This window comes from Ipomoea nil, unplaced genomic scaffold, assembly GCF_001879475.1.
Source record: "Ipomoea nil cultivar Tokyo-kokei standard unplaced genomic scaffold, Asagao_1.1 scaffold0980, whole genome shotgun sequence".
NCBI classification, from domain to species: Eukaryota; Viridiplantae; Streptophyta; class Magnoliopsida; order Solanales; family Convolvulaceae; genus Ipomoea; species Ipomoea nil.
In genome coordinates, this window is record NW_017617408.1 from 1,690,674 (window position 1) to 1,707,620 (window position 16,947).

The following is a 16,947-nucleotide window of genomic DNA, read 5'->3' on the forward strand; positions in this document are numbered from 1 at the left end:
TAAATGCGATTCGAACTGTAATCTAGACATTTATAACCGGATTGGGTGGTTGAATAGCCAAGGAAAATACATGGACGTGACCTCGGTTGTAGTTTCTTGGTGTTATAGGGACGCAACCAGGGAAAGCATAGGCAACCAAAGGGTTGTAACTTATCACAGTTGGGTTTTTGTTTGAACAAAACTTGATAAGGAGATTGATTACCTAATACCGGAGTTGGAAGTCGATTGATGAGATAGACGACAGCCTGAAACGCGTGAGACCAGAATGAAGAAGGCAAAGAAGCAGCGTGAAGGAGTGACATTCCATTTTCAACGACATGCCTGTGTCTCCGTTCAGCCATGCCATTATGCTCAGGTGTATGTGGAGGAGTCAAAAAATGCGAAATGCCATGAGCATTGAACATCGAAATTAATTTAATAAACTCCCCCCCCCCCCCCCATTGTCATAATAAACTGACACAATTGACAGACCAAAAAACTTCTCCACTAACCTTTTAAACTGAGGAAAAATCAAAGAAATATCAGACTTTCGTTTTATAGGATATAACCAGATATACCTAGAGAAGTGATCAACAAATATAACATAATAAGCAAAGTCATCAATAGATTTTTCCGTCGGACCCCATACTCAGTGTAGAGCAGTTGTAGAGGCCTAGTGCTAACAAGTGTGCTTTGGAGAAAAGGTAATTTATGACTTTTGTATACATTGCATGATTGGCAGGAAAACTTATTTAGTGTTGACATAGATATGGGAACGTTGCAATGTTGCAACACACGATGCAACACCTTATTAGACAGATGGCCTAGACAATGGTGCCACTGGGAAACGCGAGACAGCTGCATGGAATTAGATGTAGGTTGACGCAGGAGAGGTGCATAATAGACACCATTAATGTTCGCCCCCCGTAGTAACGACATCCCCGTTCGAAGATCCTTCACAAGAAAGTGGGAATCAAAGAATTCCACCGACACTTGATTAGTTTTGCACAATTGCGATATGGATATTAAATTATTATGCAACTGTGGAACACGTAGGACATTTTGGAGAGTGAGCACGGAAGAAGGAGTGAGAATAGATGACTGACCAATGTGAGAGATGTTTAAAGAATTACCGTCGCTCAGTCGTATCCCATCAGGCCCATTATACTCGGTGAAAGTGTGCAGAGGAGACATATCCGGTGTGGCATGGTGAGACGCCCCGCTGTCAAACATTCACGGCGTAGTCGCTCCCACAATAGAATTACCTGCAGGTGACTGAGACTGAGGAAATGTAGAAGCCTGCACGGGAAACACATTATGGGCCTTTAAGAACCGGGCTAACTTACGGCAAACACGAGTTTCATGGCCAACAAGGTGACAAAACTGACACACAACACCAGGTCGAGTGTAGCTGTTGTGCAACCAATTCGGTCTATTATTTCCATACGTGTTGTTGGTGTTGTTGCGGGACCTCCGATCGGCAGTGGAGTGCTGACTATTGCGAGAAGCCGAAGGACCACGCTGGGAGGCATTGGCAGTAGCCAAAAGAGATTGGCGAGCATCATCAACTTCAGCCAACTGACGCTCATGATCTGTGAGCACATCGGTTAATTCTCCCAAAGAAATGGGTTTGTCACGGACACGAACGGCAGACACGATGGAGCTGTACTCGTCCCCTAGTTGTGTTAAAATGTACACAACCATGTCTTCATCAGAAATAGGGCATTGAGCCAGGGCGAGGTCGTCAGCTATTGAGCACATGTCATTCAAAAAGGCGGTGCCTGACTGATTACCCTTTGGATTTCTGGTAAGCTTGGCCTTGAGGGAAATGATCCATCCTCGGGAGGCGCTAGCATAGTTAGCAACGAGCCGTTGCCAGGCATCACACGCAGTGGGTGCGGAAGCTATAAGAGGTTGTATGGTGTCTGAACAACTCCCAAGTAAAGCACTGGTAATTATCTGGTCTTGGCGATACCAAGTCAAATGTGCTGGATTCGGAGTTGTTTGTGAAGTATCATTGAATTTTGCTGGTTCTTTGATAGAACCATCGATGTATCCCAGGAGATTAAAGCTAACCAAGGTGGACTGAACTTGGCGGCTCCAGACAGGAAAGTTGAGGGGGGTGAGTTTGATAGGAAAATTAGACGGAGCATTGAGGTGAACAATGTCAATGGTGGTGGTAGCCATGTATATAAGACTTGCAAAAGAGGAGAGGAAAAAAAAAACTCCTTAAGGTAATATGGCTCTTGATACCATGTAAAGAGATTAACTGTATATTTATTGATGTAAAGCACAACCTACATATAGTACATGGAGGTAGGGGTGAGCATCGGTCGATTACGGTCAATAACCGACCGATAACCGAATAACCGACTATATTTTTTAACTCCCTATAACCGACCGTAACCGACTGACTATATACCGATAACCGATCGAAACCGATTATGTCGGTTTCGGTCGGTTATTGCGGTAACCGAAAAACCGTGAACTAACTTTAAATTTCACTGAATATGAAAAATAAAAATAATAAAACATACATCATTATCAAAGTATTTAATACTTAAACAACTACCAAGTGCCCAAGTTCATAATTCATACTTCCAAATAAATATTAAGCATACATTCATCACTACCAACTGCCAAGTTCTTAGCTCTTAGAAGTTAGAATCATAGACTCGTAGTTCATAATCATACCAACACTGCCAAATCTGCATAGCCAAAGTCCAAAGACCCAAAGTTGCATACAAATTCAAAAAGAAAAAAAAAAAAAAAAAAACCAAGTTCCAACACTGCCAAAGGCCCAAAGTGCCAATCTTCATCAAGACCTGCTTACTTGCATCCAAAAGGTAACCAAAAGTTAATATATGATATATGAATATTATAATTAATACATAATAAATAAACATAAACATACAGTATTAACTTACATAGTCAATTATATTCTTCTTGCATCTTGTTTTTCTAATCAATCACAGGATCCAACCTCATCTTTGACATATCTAAATCATATGAAAATACAAACATTAAATAAAGAAATAACAATAAGAAAATTATAATATTTAAAATAAATTAATGATTTTGATACTCACCCACATCAAGTTTATACATCTCTCCAACATCATGCTCAACTAAATCAGTCATTGAAATGACATTTTCTTCTCGTAACCAATCTTGAGTGCACACAAGAGCTTGTACAATTTTAGGAGTTAATGAACTCCTATAAGTATCAAGCACACGTCCACCGGTGCTAAATGCAGATTCAGATGCGACAGTTGATATAGGAACTGCCAATACATCACGAGCCATGCATGAAAGAATGGGAAATCTATGAGCATTTTCTTTCCACCAACGGAGAATATCAAATTCACCACCACCATTCTGAGTATCAAGCTCTTCATTGATGTATTTATCCAATTCGTTTTTTTGCTACCCAAGTCCAATTTCAACCAAATACTTTTCAAAGTCAGTTACAATGTTTAGTGGACTATCACTATTCGACCCATCCGCATTAGTGGCACTCGTTGGTTGAGTAAAATTGCTACCCTCACCTTGTGAAACTTTCAACAACCCATGGTATTCAACAAACAACTTACTAGTCGCATCTCTAAGGTTAGAAGACAATACTGAAGCTTGATCAGGTGAATACATTCTCTTGAAACAAAAATCAGCAAACACATATTTCCTTCTAGGGTCAAGAACAGTTGCAACATAAAGTATCATATTCATCCTCTCAACATTCCCCCAATATTTTTCAAACTTCTCCTTCATTCTTTTAGCCATAGCGCTAAACTGTTCATCATCACTCTTAATCCAATCACACAAAGTACAATACAATTCACAAATTTCAGGAAAGTAAACATTGCTAGTCACATATGTAGTTCCGGAAACTTTCAATGTGAATTCATAGAAACGTTGCAAAAACTTGCTCACTTTCCTAACATTTCCCCAATCCTCTTCCTTGGGTGTGCCACCATTCAACACAAGCTCATGCTTATAATTGTGGTCAATCTCTTCAAATCTCTCAAATGCTCTTTCAAATTTTTGGGCCGCATCTAACATCAAGTAGGTAGAATTCCATCTAGTGCTACAATCCATGCTTAACAAAGATTTAGATTGAATTTTTTCCAAGTCTATACATTCTTTAAACCTATGCAATCTAGCCGGTGATTGCCTCACATACTTCACCGAGGATCTAACACGAGTAATTGATTCATTCACTTCCTTCAACCCGTCCGTGACAACCAAATTAATAATGTGTGCAACACATCTCATGTGAATATATTTGCCCTCTAAGAGAGTTCCACTAACATTGTTCAATTTCCTTTTCAAGTATTGAGTAGCCACATCATTTGAACTAGCATTATCCACGGTAATTGTGAAAACCTTGTCTATTGCCCAATCACGCAAACATTTTTCAATCATCTTACCAATATCCTCACCTTTATGACTATTAATTGGACAAAAATTAATTATTCTTTTTTGCAAGCTCCAATTATTGTCAATAAAGTGACAAGTAAGACACATATAATTTTCCCTTTGTAATGATGTCCAAGTATCAGTGGTAAGTGATACCCTAAGTGAAGACATATGGATAAACTTAGACAACTTTTGCTTCTCATCCAAATACATACCATAACAATCCCTAGCAATAGTCCATCGTGATGGAACCTTAAACCTTGGACAAGCAATAGACAAGCATTTTTTAAAACCCTTAAATTCAACAAACTTGAAGGGGATTTCATGATTTATAATCATTTCAACAATGCTCCTTCTAAGTGCCTCAGCACTATACTTCACACAACCTAGTGATCCTTCCCCTTCAAGCAATTCAGTTTGGTAGGGTCACTACTAGCACAGGGCATTTTTGGACAGCTTCTAACATGGGCTTTTAGTGAACTAGTGCCGTTCAATTTAGGATCAGCAAACAATTCTTTCTGACAATAATTGCATCTAGCTTTTTGCTCAAATTTCTCATTACTAAATTTAGTAAAATGCTCCCATACCTCAGAACTGTGTCGGCTAACCTTTCTTTTCTTAGATTGATTTACTTCCTCATTTGCCTCCGTTGCAACAGTTTGTGCAATCTCTGGCTCTTTTTCAATTGAATCATCATCCATATTATCATCCATATGCATCGATCTCATTGTTGACATCTATAATTAAAAGAATAATTTAATACTAAAATTAAAAACTGAAAAAATTATTCATACTGCCAAATTAGTCTTCTTTAAATAAATTGAATTGTTAAGTTTGATTGCTTTGATGTCTCTTTGGATAAATGCAGAAATTAATACTACATACATATACTGATACAAGTTTGGATTAAAAGTAGGTTCCCAATTGGCAAACTACTGATGTAGACTACTAGACCATACTGTCAAAATTAAAAGTTCATACTGCCATAAATGCAGAATTCCTTATGAAATATTCATACTGCTAAAAATCCAAAATTAAAAGTTCATAGTTCATACTGCCAAACTTAAAAACTTAAAATTTTCATACTGGCTTAGAGTTACTGCCATTGTTAACCATTTCATAACTTATCATTTTGCAGTTTTAAATTTTAACTTGAATAGATTGTTAACAATATTTTAATATAAATTTAAAGTAAACAAAAATTAAAAATTACCTTGAATAAATTGTTCAGTTTTGGAGCCTGATGAATCTAGATTTCTAGGATTTCTGGAGCCAAAACACTGTAAAAATTTTAAAAATAAATATCACTATGATTTTGTTTATATAAATGAAACTAGTGAACTGTGAACTATCAAAGACTTCAAATTCAACAAATATAAATTATAAAATTAGTATGTAACTTACCTTGAGAAATCTGAGATGGGTGAACTGAACTGTGAAGGGGCTGAAGAATCTTAGGTGAGGCTGACTGGCTGGAGGTGCGACGACCGACGAATTTGCGATAACCGGCGAACAGCCGAGCGGTGCGACGACCGGCGAGGCGGCGCTACTACGCGGTGAGGCGAGGGCTTCGACCGGAGAGGTAGCGGCGCGGAGGCCGGACTGCCGGAGAGGGACGGTAAAGACTGCGAGAGCCGAGAGGAGCGGCTTCGTTTGTGGTTCAGTGGATTAGGGTTGCGAATTGCAATGTTAGAATGAGACTAAGAGAGAGGGACGGACGGATGGTAAAGGACTTCTAACTTTCTAAGTCTTCTACACGTGTCTACAGTCTACCCACTATACTGTCTACTATAATACATTAATACTATACTATCTAATGTCTTAAATTAAATTATATAATTATATTATATTATATATATATATATATATATATATATATATATATATATATATATATATATATATATAGTGTCGGTTATTCGGTAACCGCGGTTTTGAACCTCCAATAACCGCTAGAATAACCGATTACCCGAATAACCGATATTTTTTTTGTTCTCATAACCGATGACCGACCGAAAACCGAAATTTTCGATCGGTTCGGTATTCGGTCATCGGTTTTATCGGTTTATCGGTATTTATGCTCACCCCTACATGGAGGAGTGAAGATAGCAGGAAGTTACAACCAAATACAACTAGTCTATAGGAGCACAAATAGAATAAATAACAACTAAAGATATACTAGCCACATATTGGCTTAACATAAAGCACCCAAGAACCTGGCAGACATCACGGAAAAGCACCAAAGAAACTGACCAAAGCTATCGAGCTGTCGAACTGCCGAACGAAAAAGATGGAGAATGAAGCAAGAAAATTATTTCGCCCACTTCTCCTCACTGCCGACCTGCTGTCATGCTATCAGTTTTCTCATCCCTAATCCCTAAAGCATATAAATATATATATATTGGGAGAAGGAATCAAAAAGGAATTGAATTTCCTTTTCTCCAATTCAGCATGCCGCCTCACCTTCATAATCTCTATTATTATTATTATAATATAATAATAATAATAATTATGCCTCAATAAAAATATAGTGGATACAAATTGGCTTGGTCCAAACATGGACTATTTACCACATAGGAGGGAAGCCCAACCCAACAAATCTCCCCCACCCGACTATGTGGAAGATATCGCCATCCCGGCGATAGAGCAACAATCCTCAAACTTCCCTCTTGGCAAAGCTTTAGTCATCATGTCAAACCCATTATCATCAGTGTGAATCTTTTCAAGTTCAAGCATCTTGCACTCCAAGATATCTCTAATCCAATGATATCTCGTGTCAATATGTTTTGATCTGTAATGGAACGTGGAGTTCTTTGCAAGATGAAGCACTTTGACTATCACAATAGAGCAAATACATGTCTTGAACAAACCCGAGCTCCTGAACAAAATTCTTCATCCATAGCATTTCTTTACTGGCCTGAACAGATGCTATGAACTCAGCTTCAGTGGTAGACAAAGCAACACACTTTTGCAATCTTGATTGCCATGAAACTGCTCCCCCTGCATAGGTAATTAGATAACCTGAAGTAGATTTCCTGGTGTCGATGTCCCCGGCCATATCTGAATCAGTGTACCCGGCAAGAATAGGTTTCTCTGTACCAAAACACAATCTCAGACTTGAAGTACCCCGAAGATATCTCAGAACCCACTTCACAGCATCCCAATGTTCTCTCCCTGGATTTGAGAGAAATCTGCTAACAACACCCACTGCATGAGCAATATCTGGTCTCGTACATACCATGGCATACATCAAACTACCAACAACTGAAGAATAGGGAACTCTTTGCATTTCTTCATTCTCTTTCTCACTAGAGGCACATTGCTTCTTACTTAACTTGAAATGCATACCAAGAGGTGTATTCACTGGCTTAGCTTTATCCATACTAAATCTTTCAAGTACTTTCTCTATATACTTCTCTTGAGATAACCACAACTTCTTGTTTTGCCTGTCAAGAATGATCTTCATCCCAAGAATTTGCTTTGCTGGTCCCATGTCCTTCATAGAAAATGACTTACTCAACTCTTGTTTCAACTGTTGAATTCTTGAAACATTGCGACCAATAATCATCATATCATCAACATAAAACAACAATATAACAAAGTCATCATCAGAGAATCTGTTTACAAAAACACAGTGGTCTGAAGAAGTCTTCTTGTACCCATGTTTACTCATAACGGAAGTAAACTTTTTATACCACTGCCTCGGAGCTTGCTTCAATCCATACAAACTCTTCTTTAACCTGCAAACATAATCCTCTTTCCCTTTGACTTTGAATCCCTCAGGTTGCTCCATATATATCTCCTCATCTAAATCACCATGGAGAAAAGCTGTCTTTACATCCATCTGCTCAATTTCTAAATCCAAACGAGCTGCTAGACCCAACACAACTCTAATGGATGAAAATTTCACAACAGGAGAGAAAATTTCATCAAAATCAATACCTTTCTTCTGGCTAAAAACCTTTCACCACCAGTCGAGCTTTGAATCGTGGAACTGAAGTGCCCTCTTCATGTTTCAATCTGTAGACCCACCTGTTCTTCAAAGCTTTCATGTTCTTTGGTGCCCTTACCAACTCAAAGGTATCATTTGCATATAGGGAATTCATCTCATCCTGCATAGCCTCAAGCCATTGTCTCTTTTGCTCACTCTCCATAGCTTCTTCATAGAACTCAGGTTATCCCCCATCAGTCAATAGCACATACTGACTGGAAGAGTAACGAGTAGATGGTCTCTGTTCCCTGTTAGACCTTTTAGGAGGATCAACTGGAACCTGCGAAGGAACTTCTTGTTCCTGGTGCACAACATCATCAACATGACCATCCACATCAGCTGTATCATCCTGATTGTCTGGTACAAGATCACCGTCCTGGCCATTCTCTTGAACCTCATCAGCATCATGTGTATCTTTGCTGGAAACTGGCTCACAGTCAACCAAACTTCCGCTGTCTTGAGATTCTGGCTTTCTCACTTTGTCAACATCTTCAATGGTTTGATCTTCAAAGAACACTACATCACGGCTTCTCACAAGTTTCTTCTCAACTGGATCATACAGCTTGTAGCCAAATTCATCAAGACCATAACCAATGAAAATGCACTGTCTAGTCTTCGAGTCCAACTTAGATCTTTCATCTCTTGGGACATGCACAAATGCCTTACAACCGAAGACTCTGAGGTGATCATAAGAAACTTCCTTTCCACACCAAACCTTATCAGGAACTTCATTATTCAAAGCAATAACGGGAGATAAGTTGATAACATGAACAGCTGTGGAAATTGCCTCTACCCAAAAAGAACTAGGCAACTTTGCGTCATCAAGCATACATCTGACTCTCTCCATAATTGTCCGATTCATCCTCTCTGCTAAGCCATTTAATTGAGGAGTTTTAGGAGGAGTTTTCTGATGTCTAATACCGTGCATTCTGCAATACTCATCAAATGGGCTACGGTAATCACCGCTATTGTCAGTACGGATGCACTTCAATTTCTTCCATGTCTGTCTCTCAACAAGGGCATGAAACTCTTTAAACACACCAAGCACATCACTTTAATGCTTCAAAGTGTAAACCCAGAGTTTCCTAGAATAATCATCAATGAAGGTCACAAAGTAAGATGCACCTCCAAGTGATCTAACCTTCATTGGTCCACACACATCAGAATGTATCAACTCAAGTGGCTCCGGCTTCTTCGAAGGAGAATTGCTCATAAAAGAAACTCTTTTCTGTTTCCCTGCCAGGCAATGAACACATCTGTCCAATCTAGCTTCCTTTACTCCTAAAAGCTTCTTCTTCTTGGCAAGGAAATCAATCCCCTTCACACTCATGTGGCCAAGTCGTTTATGCCACAATTCTGATGCACATTCTTTTGCTGCCACATTCACTGAATCACCAGAAATAGAGCTTTGTAAAGAGTACAAGTTAGAAGACTTGTTACCTCGTGCAATAACCAGCGAGCCTTTAGTGATTTTCCAATGTCCATCACCAAAGAAACAACAGAAACCATCATCATCAAGTTTTCCTGTAGAAATGAGATTCAGTCTGATACCCGGTGCATGCTTTACATTTTTAAGTTCCGGCTTTGTGCCATTGCTGGTCTCAAGACAAACTGTACCGGTACCAATCACCTTCACTTGACCATCATCACCCATTCTTAGCTCTCCAAAGTCACCTGGAGTATATGAAGTAAAGAATTCCTTCCTTGGTGTAACATGGTAAGATGCGCCTGAATCTACAATCCAAGTTGTCTCATGGCATGCAACGTTGACGGCGTTCTCATCACAAGCAAGAAGCAAATCTGCTCTAACTATTGCAACCTGGTTCTCTGTGTGATCATCTTTCTTGTCTTGCTTTTGTTCCCTTTTCAACTTGAAGCAATTTTTCTTGATGTGACCCTTCTTGCCACAATGATAACATTCAACATCCTTGTGCCATGACCTTGACTTACTTCTGCTTTTATCTCTACCCTTCTGACCCCTTTGTTTGTTTCTCTCCCTATCATTTGTAACCAAAATATCTGACTGAGTGGAGGTGTCTTGAGATCTTCTTCTTGACTCTTCATTCAAGATACCACTCTTGACATACTCCATGGTCACAACACCGTTGGGAGCAGAATTAGTCAAAGAAACCCGAAGTGTTTCCCAAGAATCAGGTAGAGTGTTAAGCAACCAGAGACCAAGTACCTCATCCTCAAATTTGATGCCCATGCTAGACAACTGATCAAGAACACCCTAAAAATCATTGACATGATCATTGATCAATGTACCTTCCCTGAATCTTAGATTCATCAATTGTTTTAGCAAAAACAATTTGTTATTGCCTGTCTTGGAAGCATACAGGGTCTCAAGTTTATCCCACAGGCTTCTGGCATGTGTCTCGTTGATAATGTGATTCATAACATTATCTTCAACCCATTGGCGAATATAACCACAAACTTGTTGGTGCTCAAAGTCCCACTCTTCGTCTGACATGCTTTCTGGCTTTGCAGTTGCAAACACAGATAGATGTAATTTCTTCACAAATAGAAGATCCTTCATCTTGGCCTTCCAAATGTGATAATTTCCACCATTCAATCGTACTATTACTCATATTTATCTCCATGTCAAATGTACCCAATCAACAACCAGGGCTCTGATACCACTTTGTTAGGAAAATCCCACTTCCTGTGACAATGAAAATCACAGACCCGACATAGTGCACAAATACGAGAGGATACAAAACAGCCAAAAATAAATATGAATACAAGGGACACAAGATTTACGTGGAAAACCCCAAATCGGGGAAAAAACCACGGGACCACCACCAACCAAATAATCCATTATAATAAATCTTGGGTACAAAGTTTCAGGCTACCACACGAGCCAAACATCCACAAATCATCAAATACAATAACTCTAGGACAAAGACTTCTATTATATTCCACGGCCTAAACAGAATACCAACTCGTACTTAAAATATTCAACCACCAAAAGCAAGATGAAAAGAATACAAATAGTACGAGAATACTCAAAAGATGCCTGGAACAAATAAGCTGACCTCCAAAATATTTGATGAATAAAGCACCCAAGAACCTGGCAGACCTCACGACAAAGCACCAAAGAAACTGACCATAGCTATCGAGCTGTCGAACTGCCGAACGAAAAAGATGGAGAATGAAGCATGAAAATTATTTCGCCCACTTCTCCTCACTGCCGACCTGCTGACATGCTATCAGTTTTCTCATCCCTAATCCCTAAAGCATATAAATATATATATATTAGGAGAAGGAATCAAAAAGGAATTGAATTTCCTTTTCTCCAATTCAGCATGCCGCCTCACCTTCATAATCTCTATTATTATTATTATTATATAATAATAATAATAATGATTATGCCTCAATAAAAATATAGTGGATACAAATTGGCTTGGTCCAAACATGGACTATTTACCACATAGGAGGGAAGCCCAACCCAACACAAGGGACCTTGGTCTCTATGGCTGGAGATGTTCTTCGTCTCTGGCCATGGAGACGAAGAGACTCTGCCGGATATGAAGAAGTTCGTCTTCGGCGGTGTTCTTGTTTTTTTTTAAAAGAAAAAATTTATTTTATTTAAAATTATTTTAAAAAATAAATTTCAAATTTGATAACTGCCAGGCTAGGTAAACAAGTAATTTTGGGTTAAATTGTCTGAGTTTATATTGTTCAGAGAACTGAACATGAACCATAGAGGCTAGACCGGTGCTCACTACGCACAAAGAGCCCCCCTCACTTTGAGAGGTTGCTCCCACACTACCGCGGGTGAGACTCGATCCCTGGTCATTCTTCCAAAGTTTCACCTCTATGACCAGTTGAGCTACCCATGCGGGCTACTTTCTTAATTTATTGCACCTAGGGTGGGTGCTATTTGGATTAACCGAACTACCACCCAGAATCCGAATTGAATTTTAAATTTTGGGTGAATCCGAATAGTTATCGGTTCAGATATTTTAAAATTTAGTATATCCGAATATTATATGAAAAAATATAAATATAAAAATAATAAAACCGTTATAAAATTTAAAATTGATAAAAATAAAATTTTGGGAAATATCACTCGAAATTTTCAGAATAAAATTCGAGTGGCACCAAACAAGAACTGGCGGAACCACCAAATAAAGTCTGGCATTAACTCATTATATGGCGAAACCACCAAAGTCTGGCATTAACTCATTAATATAATGAGTAGAATTTACATATTTATTTATTTTTATTACAAATCAAGGGAGATATTTAAATATATACAAACCACACTTCTATCAAGTTTTGAACTCAACACCCCTCACATAAGGGAGTAACATGATACCAGTGGATTATTCGGATATTTATTTTAAATGTAAAATGATAATATATCAAATCAATTGATGGAAATGTTTGATACACTAATTTGGCCGGTTTTGTACGTTATAATAATAATAAAATGGGTCGGTTATGATAATTAGGTTGTACCGTTTACTTGTATAATTGCATTAACCAACGACAACATACGTATATGACGGGCATATTTTACACTCATATTTTAGGTACATCTTTATAATAATTTTGCATTAATTATTTAATATTATTTAATAATTTGTTCTTTTTGGAGTTTAACAATTAATGAACTAAATATTGTACTAAATATATATATATATATATATATATATATATATATATATATATATATATATATATATATATATAAAATATATAATATATAATATATATAATAATTAATATATAAATATATATATATATATATATATATATATATATATATTCTTATATATTATATAATATTTAGTATACAGTACGTAACATATATATATATATATATATATATATATATATATATATATATATATATATATAAATGTAAGTTATGTTGTGGTCCAATCCATTGCAATTGAATTTATTAATCCTAACATTTTATCTCTTTCTTTTCTTTTGAATAGGTAAGCAGCACAACTAACAGAAGAAATCAGACATGCCACAAAAATAGGAGAATAAGTGGTAGAGGTTCATTAGGTTTAATTTAGAAAGTGTATAAATAGTATAAGTGTTTTATTGTAAAATGTTCATTCTTCCCTCCTCTATAGTATTCGTTGAAGTTGTTATCAATGTCCATTTGTGGATAATTTCTAGTTGGTTTAGTGAATTGAAGCCCCGGAGTTCATAACGTTGTAAGGTTATTTATTTAACTTTATTATATATATGTTTTTATGCATTTTGAGTATTAAATATTCTTCTAAATTATTTGAATAGTTGTATCATTTAATTGCTAGGGAGGCCTACAAGTTATTTATTTGATATAATTATTTGCTATATTAGATAATGTTGTGCTACAAATTATTCTAATATTCAGTAGCAACTAAGGTTAATTTTTGACGGCTTAGTGATAATTGGTCTCGGGTAGAATATTTTCCTAAATTAAATGCAACCACTTGTGCTTGTGTTATTTAGTTTGTCGGTTTTCCTAGTTCCTATTGCTGCTACTAAATTAAATCTATAGCGCTTGTCTTAGATTATTTAGTAGTAGGGGTAATTAAACCGCTTATGCTTTATTTACCTACAACTAAGGGAAAACAGAAATGAAATAATTTCACGACAAATATTCAATTGCATATTAATTACTTTATTAATCAATGATCAGTGTTGAATTCCGGTGGTGGATCTTTACTAACCAAGGTTTCTTATTATAAGTGTTTTCGATATATTATTTTCACTGTTTATTCGTTCGATTAAATTTCTCGTTTATTTAATTTCTCTTTTATTTAATATTTATTCTCGATATATTCCAAACCCCCCATTGTTTCCTTAAGCACAAAGGTTAAACTAGTTACTCCTCGTGGGATCGATCCTTACTCCCGCTACTACGTTTGTAAGGTTTTAATTTGGGAGCCTACGACAGCTCACCAAATTTTGGCGCCGTTGCCGGGGAGATTTTCTAGCTTATTTTGTGTTTATTTAATTATTTATTTCTTTATTTATTTATTTATTTTTCATTTGTCCCAAAAAAAAAAAGAATTTAAAAAAAAAAAATCTTCTCTTTCGTTACTTTTGCATAAATGCTGCAATATATTTTCTTTTCTTTTTTTATGCCTATAACTCGATCTGCTAATAAAAAAATCTTGCCGTACTATCCAGAAATTGAAAGAACTATACGCAGGTGGAGGAAACAAGCTTTGAGCAAATTGGAGTTTAGTGATCTGGCTACCAATTCTGCCAATTCTGATTTAGAAGAGGAACCCATGGCTCAAAATCGGACTTTAAAAGAACTTGGAGCTCCAAATTTAGATCAACAACCATTATGCATCACTTTCCCTGCTCTGGATGTCAATGTGCAATTCGAACTAAAGTCTGGATTAATTCATCTTTTGCCTTCTTTTCATGGACTTGCAGGCGAAGATCCTCACAAACACTTAAAGGAACTCCATGTAGTGTGTTCAAGTATGAAACCCAATGGGGTTACTGAGGAACAAATCAAGTTGAGAGCCTTCCCCTTTTCGTTGAAAGATTCAGCGAAGGATTGGCTATACTATCTACCTTCTGGGAGCATCACCACATGGAATAACTTAAAAACAGCGTTCCTTGAAAAATATTTCCCAGCTTCAAGGGCGGCCAACATTAGAAAGGAAATATGTGGTATAAGGCAAAACAATGGAGAGTCCCTATATGAATATTGGGAGCGTTTCAAGAAACTATGTGCAAGTTGCCCACATCATCAAATTAGTGATCAATTACTCATTCAATACTTTTATGAAGGACTTTTTCCAATGGATAGAAGCATGATTGATGCCGCAAGCGGTGGTGCTTTAGTTGACAAGACACCAGACGATGCAAGAACTCTAATTGCAAACATGGCTGCAAATTCTCAACAGTTTGGCAATAGACTTGTCCAACCGTCTAAGCAAGTGAATGAGGTAAATATTTCTGCTCTTGAACAACAAATTACTGGTTTAACTACTCTTGTTCGTCAATTAGCAGTAGGCAATATGCAAACTGTAAAAGCATGTGGAATTTGCTCGGTAGTTGGGCACCAAACTGATGCCTGCCCAACTCTTCAAGAAGAACCTATTGAACAAGTCAACATGGCTGGAGGTTTTCCTGGACAACCTCAAGGTAAGTATGATCCGTTCTCCAATACATATAATCCTGGATGGAGGGATCACCCAAACCTTAGCTATGGAAACTCACAAGGGAACCAGTTTGTTCAGAATCGTTCTAATTTTCAACAGTATAGACAACCATTTCCTTCAAGACAACAACCGACCCAAGGCTCTAGCTCAGGTATGAATCTAGAAGATATTGTTAAATCTCTTGCTACTAACACTCTGCAGTTTCAACAAGAAACACAAATATTCCGTCAAGAAACAAAGGCTAGTATTCAAGAAACAAATGCTAGTATTCAAAACTTGGAAAGACAAATGGGCCAACTAGCAACTACGGTTAGTCGGTTGGAAGCACAGAGTTCCGGCAAACTACCCTCTCAAACAGTGGTTAATCCAAGAGAAAATGCAAGTGCAATTGTGTTGAGGAGTGGTAAGGAAATTGAAGGCCCTGCGATTGCTACCCCATCAGTGAACCAAGAAAAAGAGGGAACTAGCAACAATGAAAATTCTCCAGGTAAGTCTCCCAATCTTTCGAACTATGAACCAGTTCCCCCATTCCCCCAAGCTTTGTCAGAATCTATAAAAGGAACGAAAGATGAAGAGTTATATGAAACTTTCAAAAATTGTGAAGTGAATATTCCATTACTTGATGCAATAAAACAAGTTCCTAGATATGCTAAATTCTTAAAGGAGTTGTGTACAACAAAAAGGACACAAAAGTCAAAAAAAGGTGAGAAAGTGCTAATGGGTAAGAATGTTTCTGCTGTGATTCAAAGCAAGCTTCCTGAAAAATGCAAGGATCCAGGTATGTTTACTATTCCTTGTATGATAGGCGATACTAAACTTGAGAAAGCCATGCTAGACTTAGGAGCATCTATTAATGTTATGCCATATTCTGTGTATGCTTCTTTAAAACTTGGACCTTTGAATGAAACTAGTGTAGTTATCCTGTTGGCTGATAGGTCTAATGCATACCCCAAGGGTGTAATTGAAGATGTATTGTTGCAAGTTAATAATTTAATCTTCCCTACTGATTTCTATGTGCTAGATATGGAAAATAATGATCATTCTGCACCTATTCTGTTAGGAAGACCATTTTTAAAAACTGCAAAAACAAAAATTGATATTCACAGTGGTACACTTACTATGGAATTTGATGGTAATGTTGTTACATTCAATATTTATGATGCTATGAAATACCCTGGGGGTGATAACTCTGCTTATTCTGTTGATATTATTGATTCATTGGTTGAAGAAGTTTTTGAATTTAATGGTGAAGATAAATTAGAAGTTGTTATTTGTGAACACCTTGAAAAAGGAAATAATGAGTTTTTTCTTAGTGCCAATTTACATGAAGTTATTGCATCATTGAATCATTGTCCTAAATTACACCAACAAAATAATGTTTCTTATATGGCTTTACCTGTCTCTATCAAAAAATTGTTACCATCT

The 16,947-nt window shown here is 37.1% G+C and overlaps 2 protein-coding genes across 2 annotated transcripts; both read right to left on the reverse strand.

Annotated features, from left to right (window-relative positions):
* Positions 1-1,212: 1,212 nt before the first annotated feature.
* Positions 1,213-2,166, reverse strand: LOC109179770. Its single transcript, XM_019329266.1, has one exon. The coding sequence runs from the start codon at positions 2,164-2,166 to the stop codon at positions 1,213-1,215; it is 954 nt and encodes a 317-aa protein (XP_019184811.1).
* A 1,239-nt stretch (positions 2,167-3,405) lies between these two features.
* Positions 3,406-4,401, reverse strand: LOC109179771 (zinc finger BED domain-containing protein RICESLEEPER 2-like). Its single transcript, XM_019329267.1, has one exon. It carries the CDS (start codon positions 4,399-4,401, stop codon positions 3,406-3,408), a length of 996 nt encoding a protein of 331 aa, XP_019184812.1.
* Between the last annotated feature and the right edge of the window lie 12,546 nt (positions 4,402-16,947).

What these genes read in the sequence shown, in the direction of transcription:
- LOC109179770 (XM_019329266.1), bottom strand. Translation starts at nt 2,166, where the DNA reads ATGGCTACCACCACCATTGACATTGTTCACCTCAATGCTCCGTCTAAT.
- LOC109179771 (XM_019329267.1), bottom strand. Translation starts at nt 4,401, where the DNA reads ATGATTGAAAAATGTTTGCGTGATTGGGCAATAGACAAGGTTTTCACA.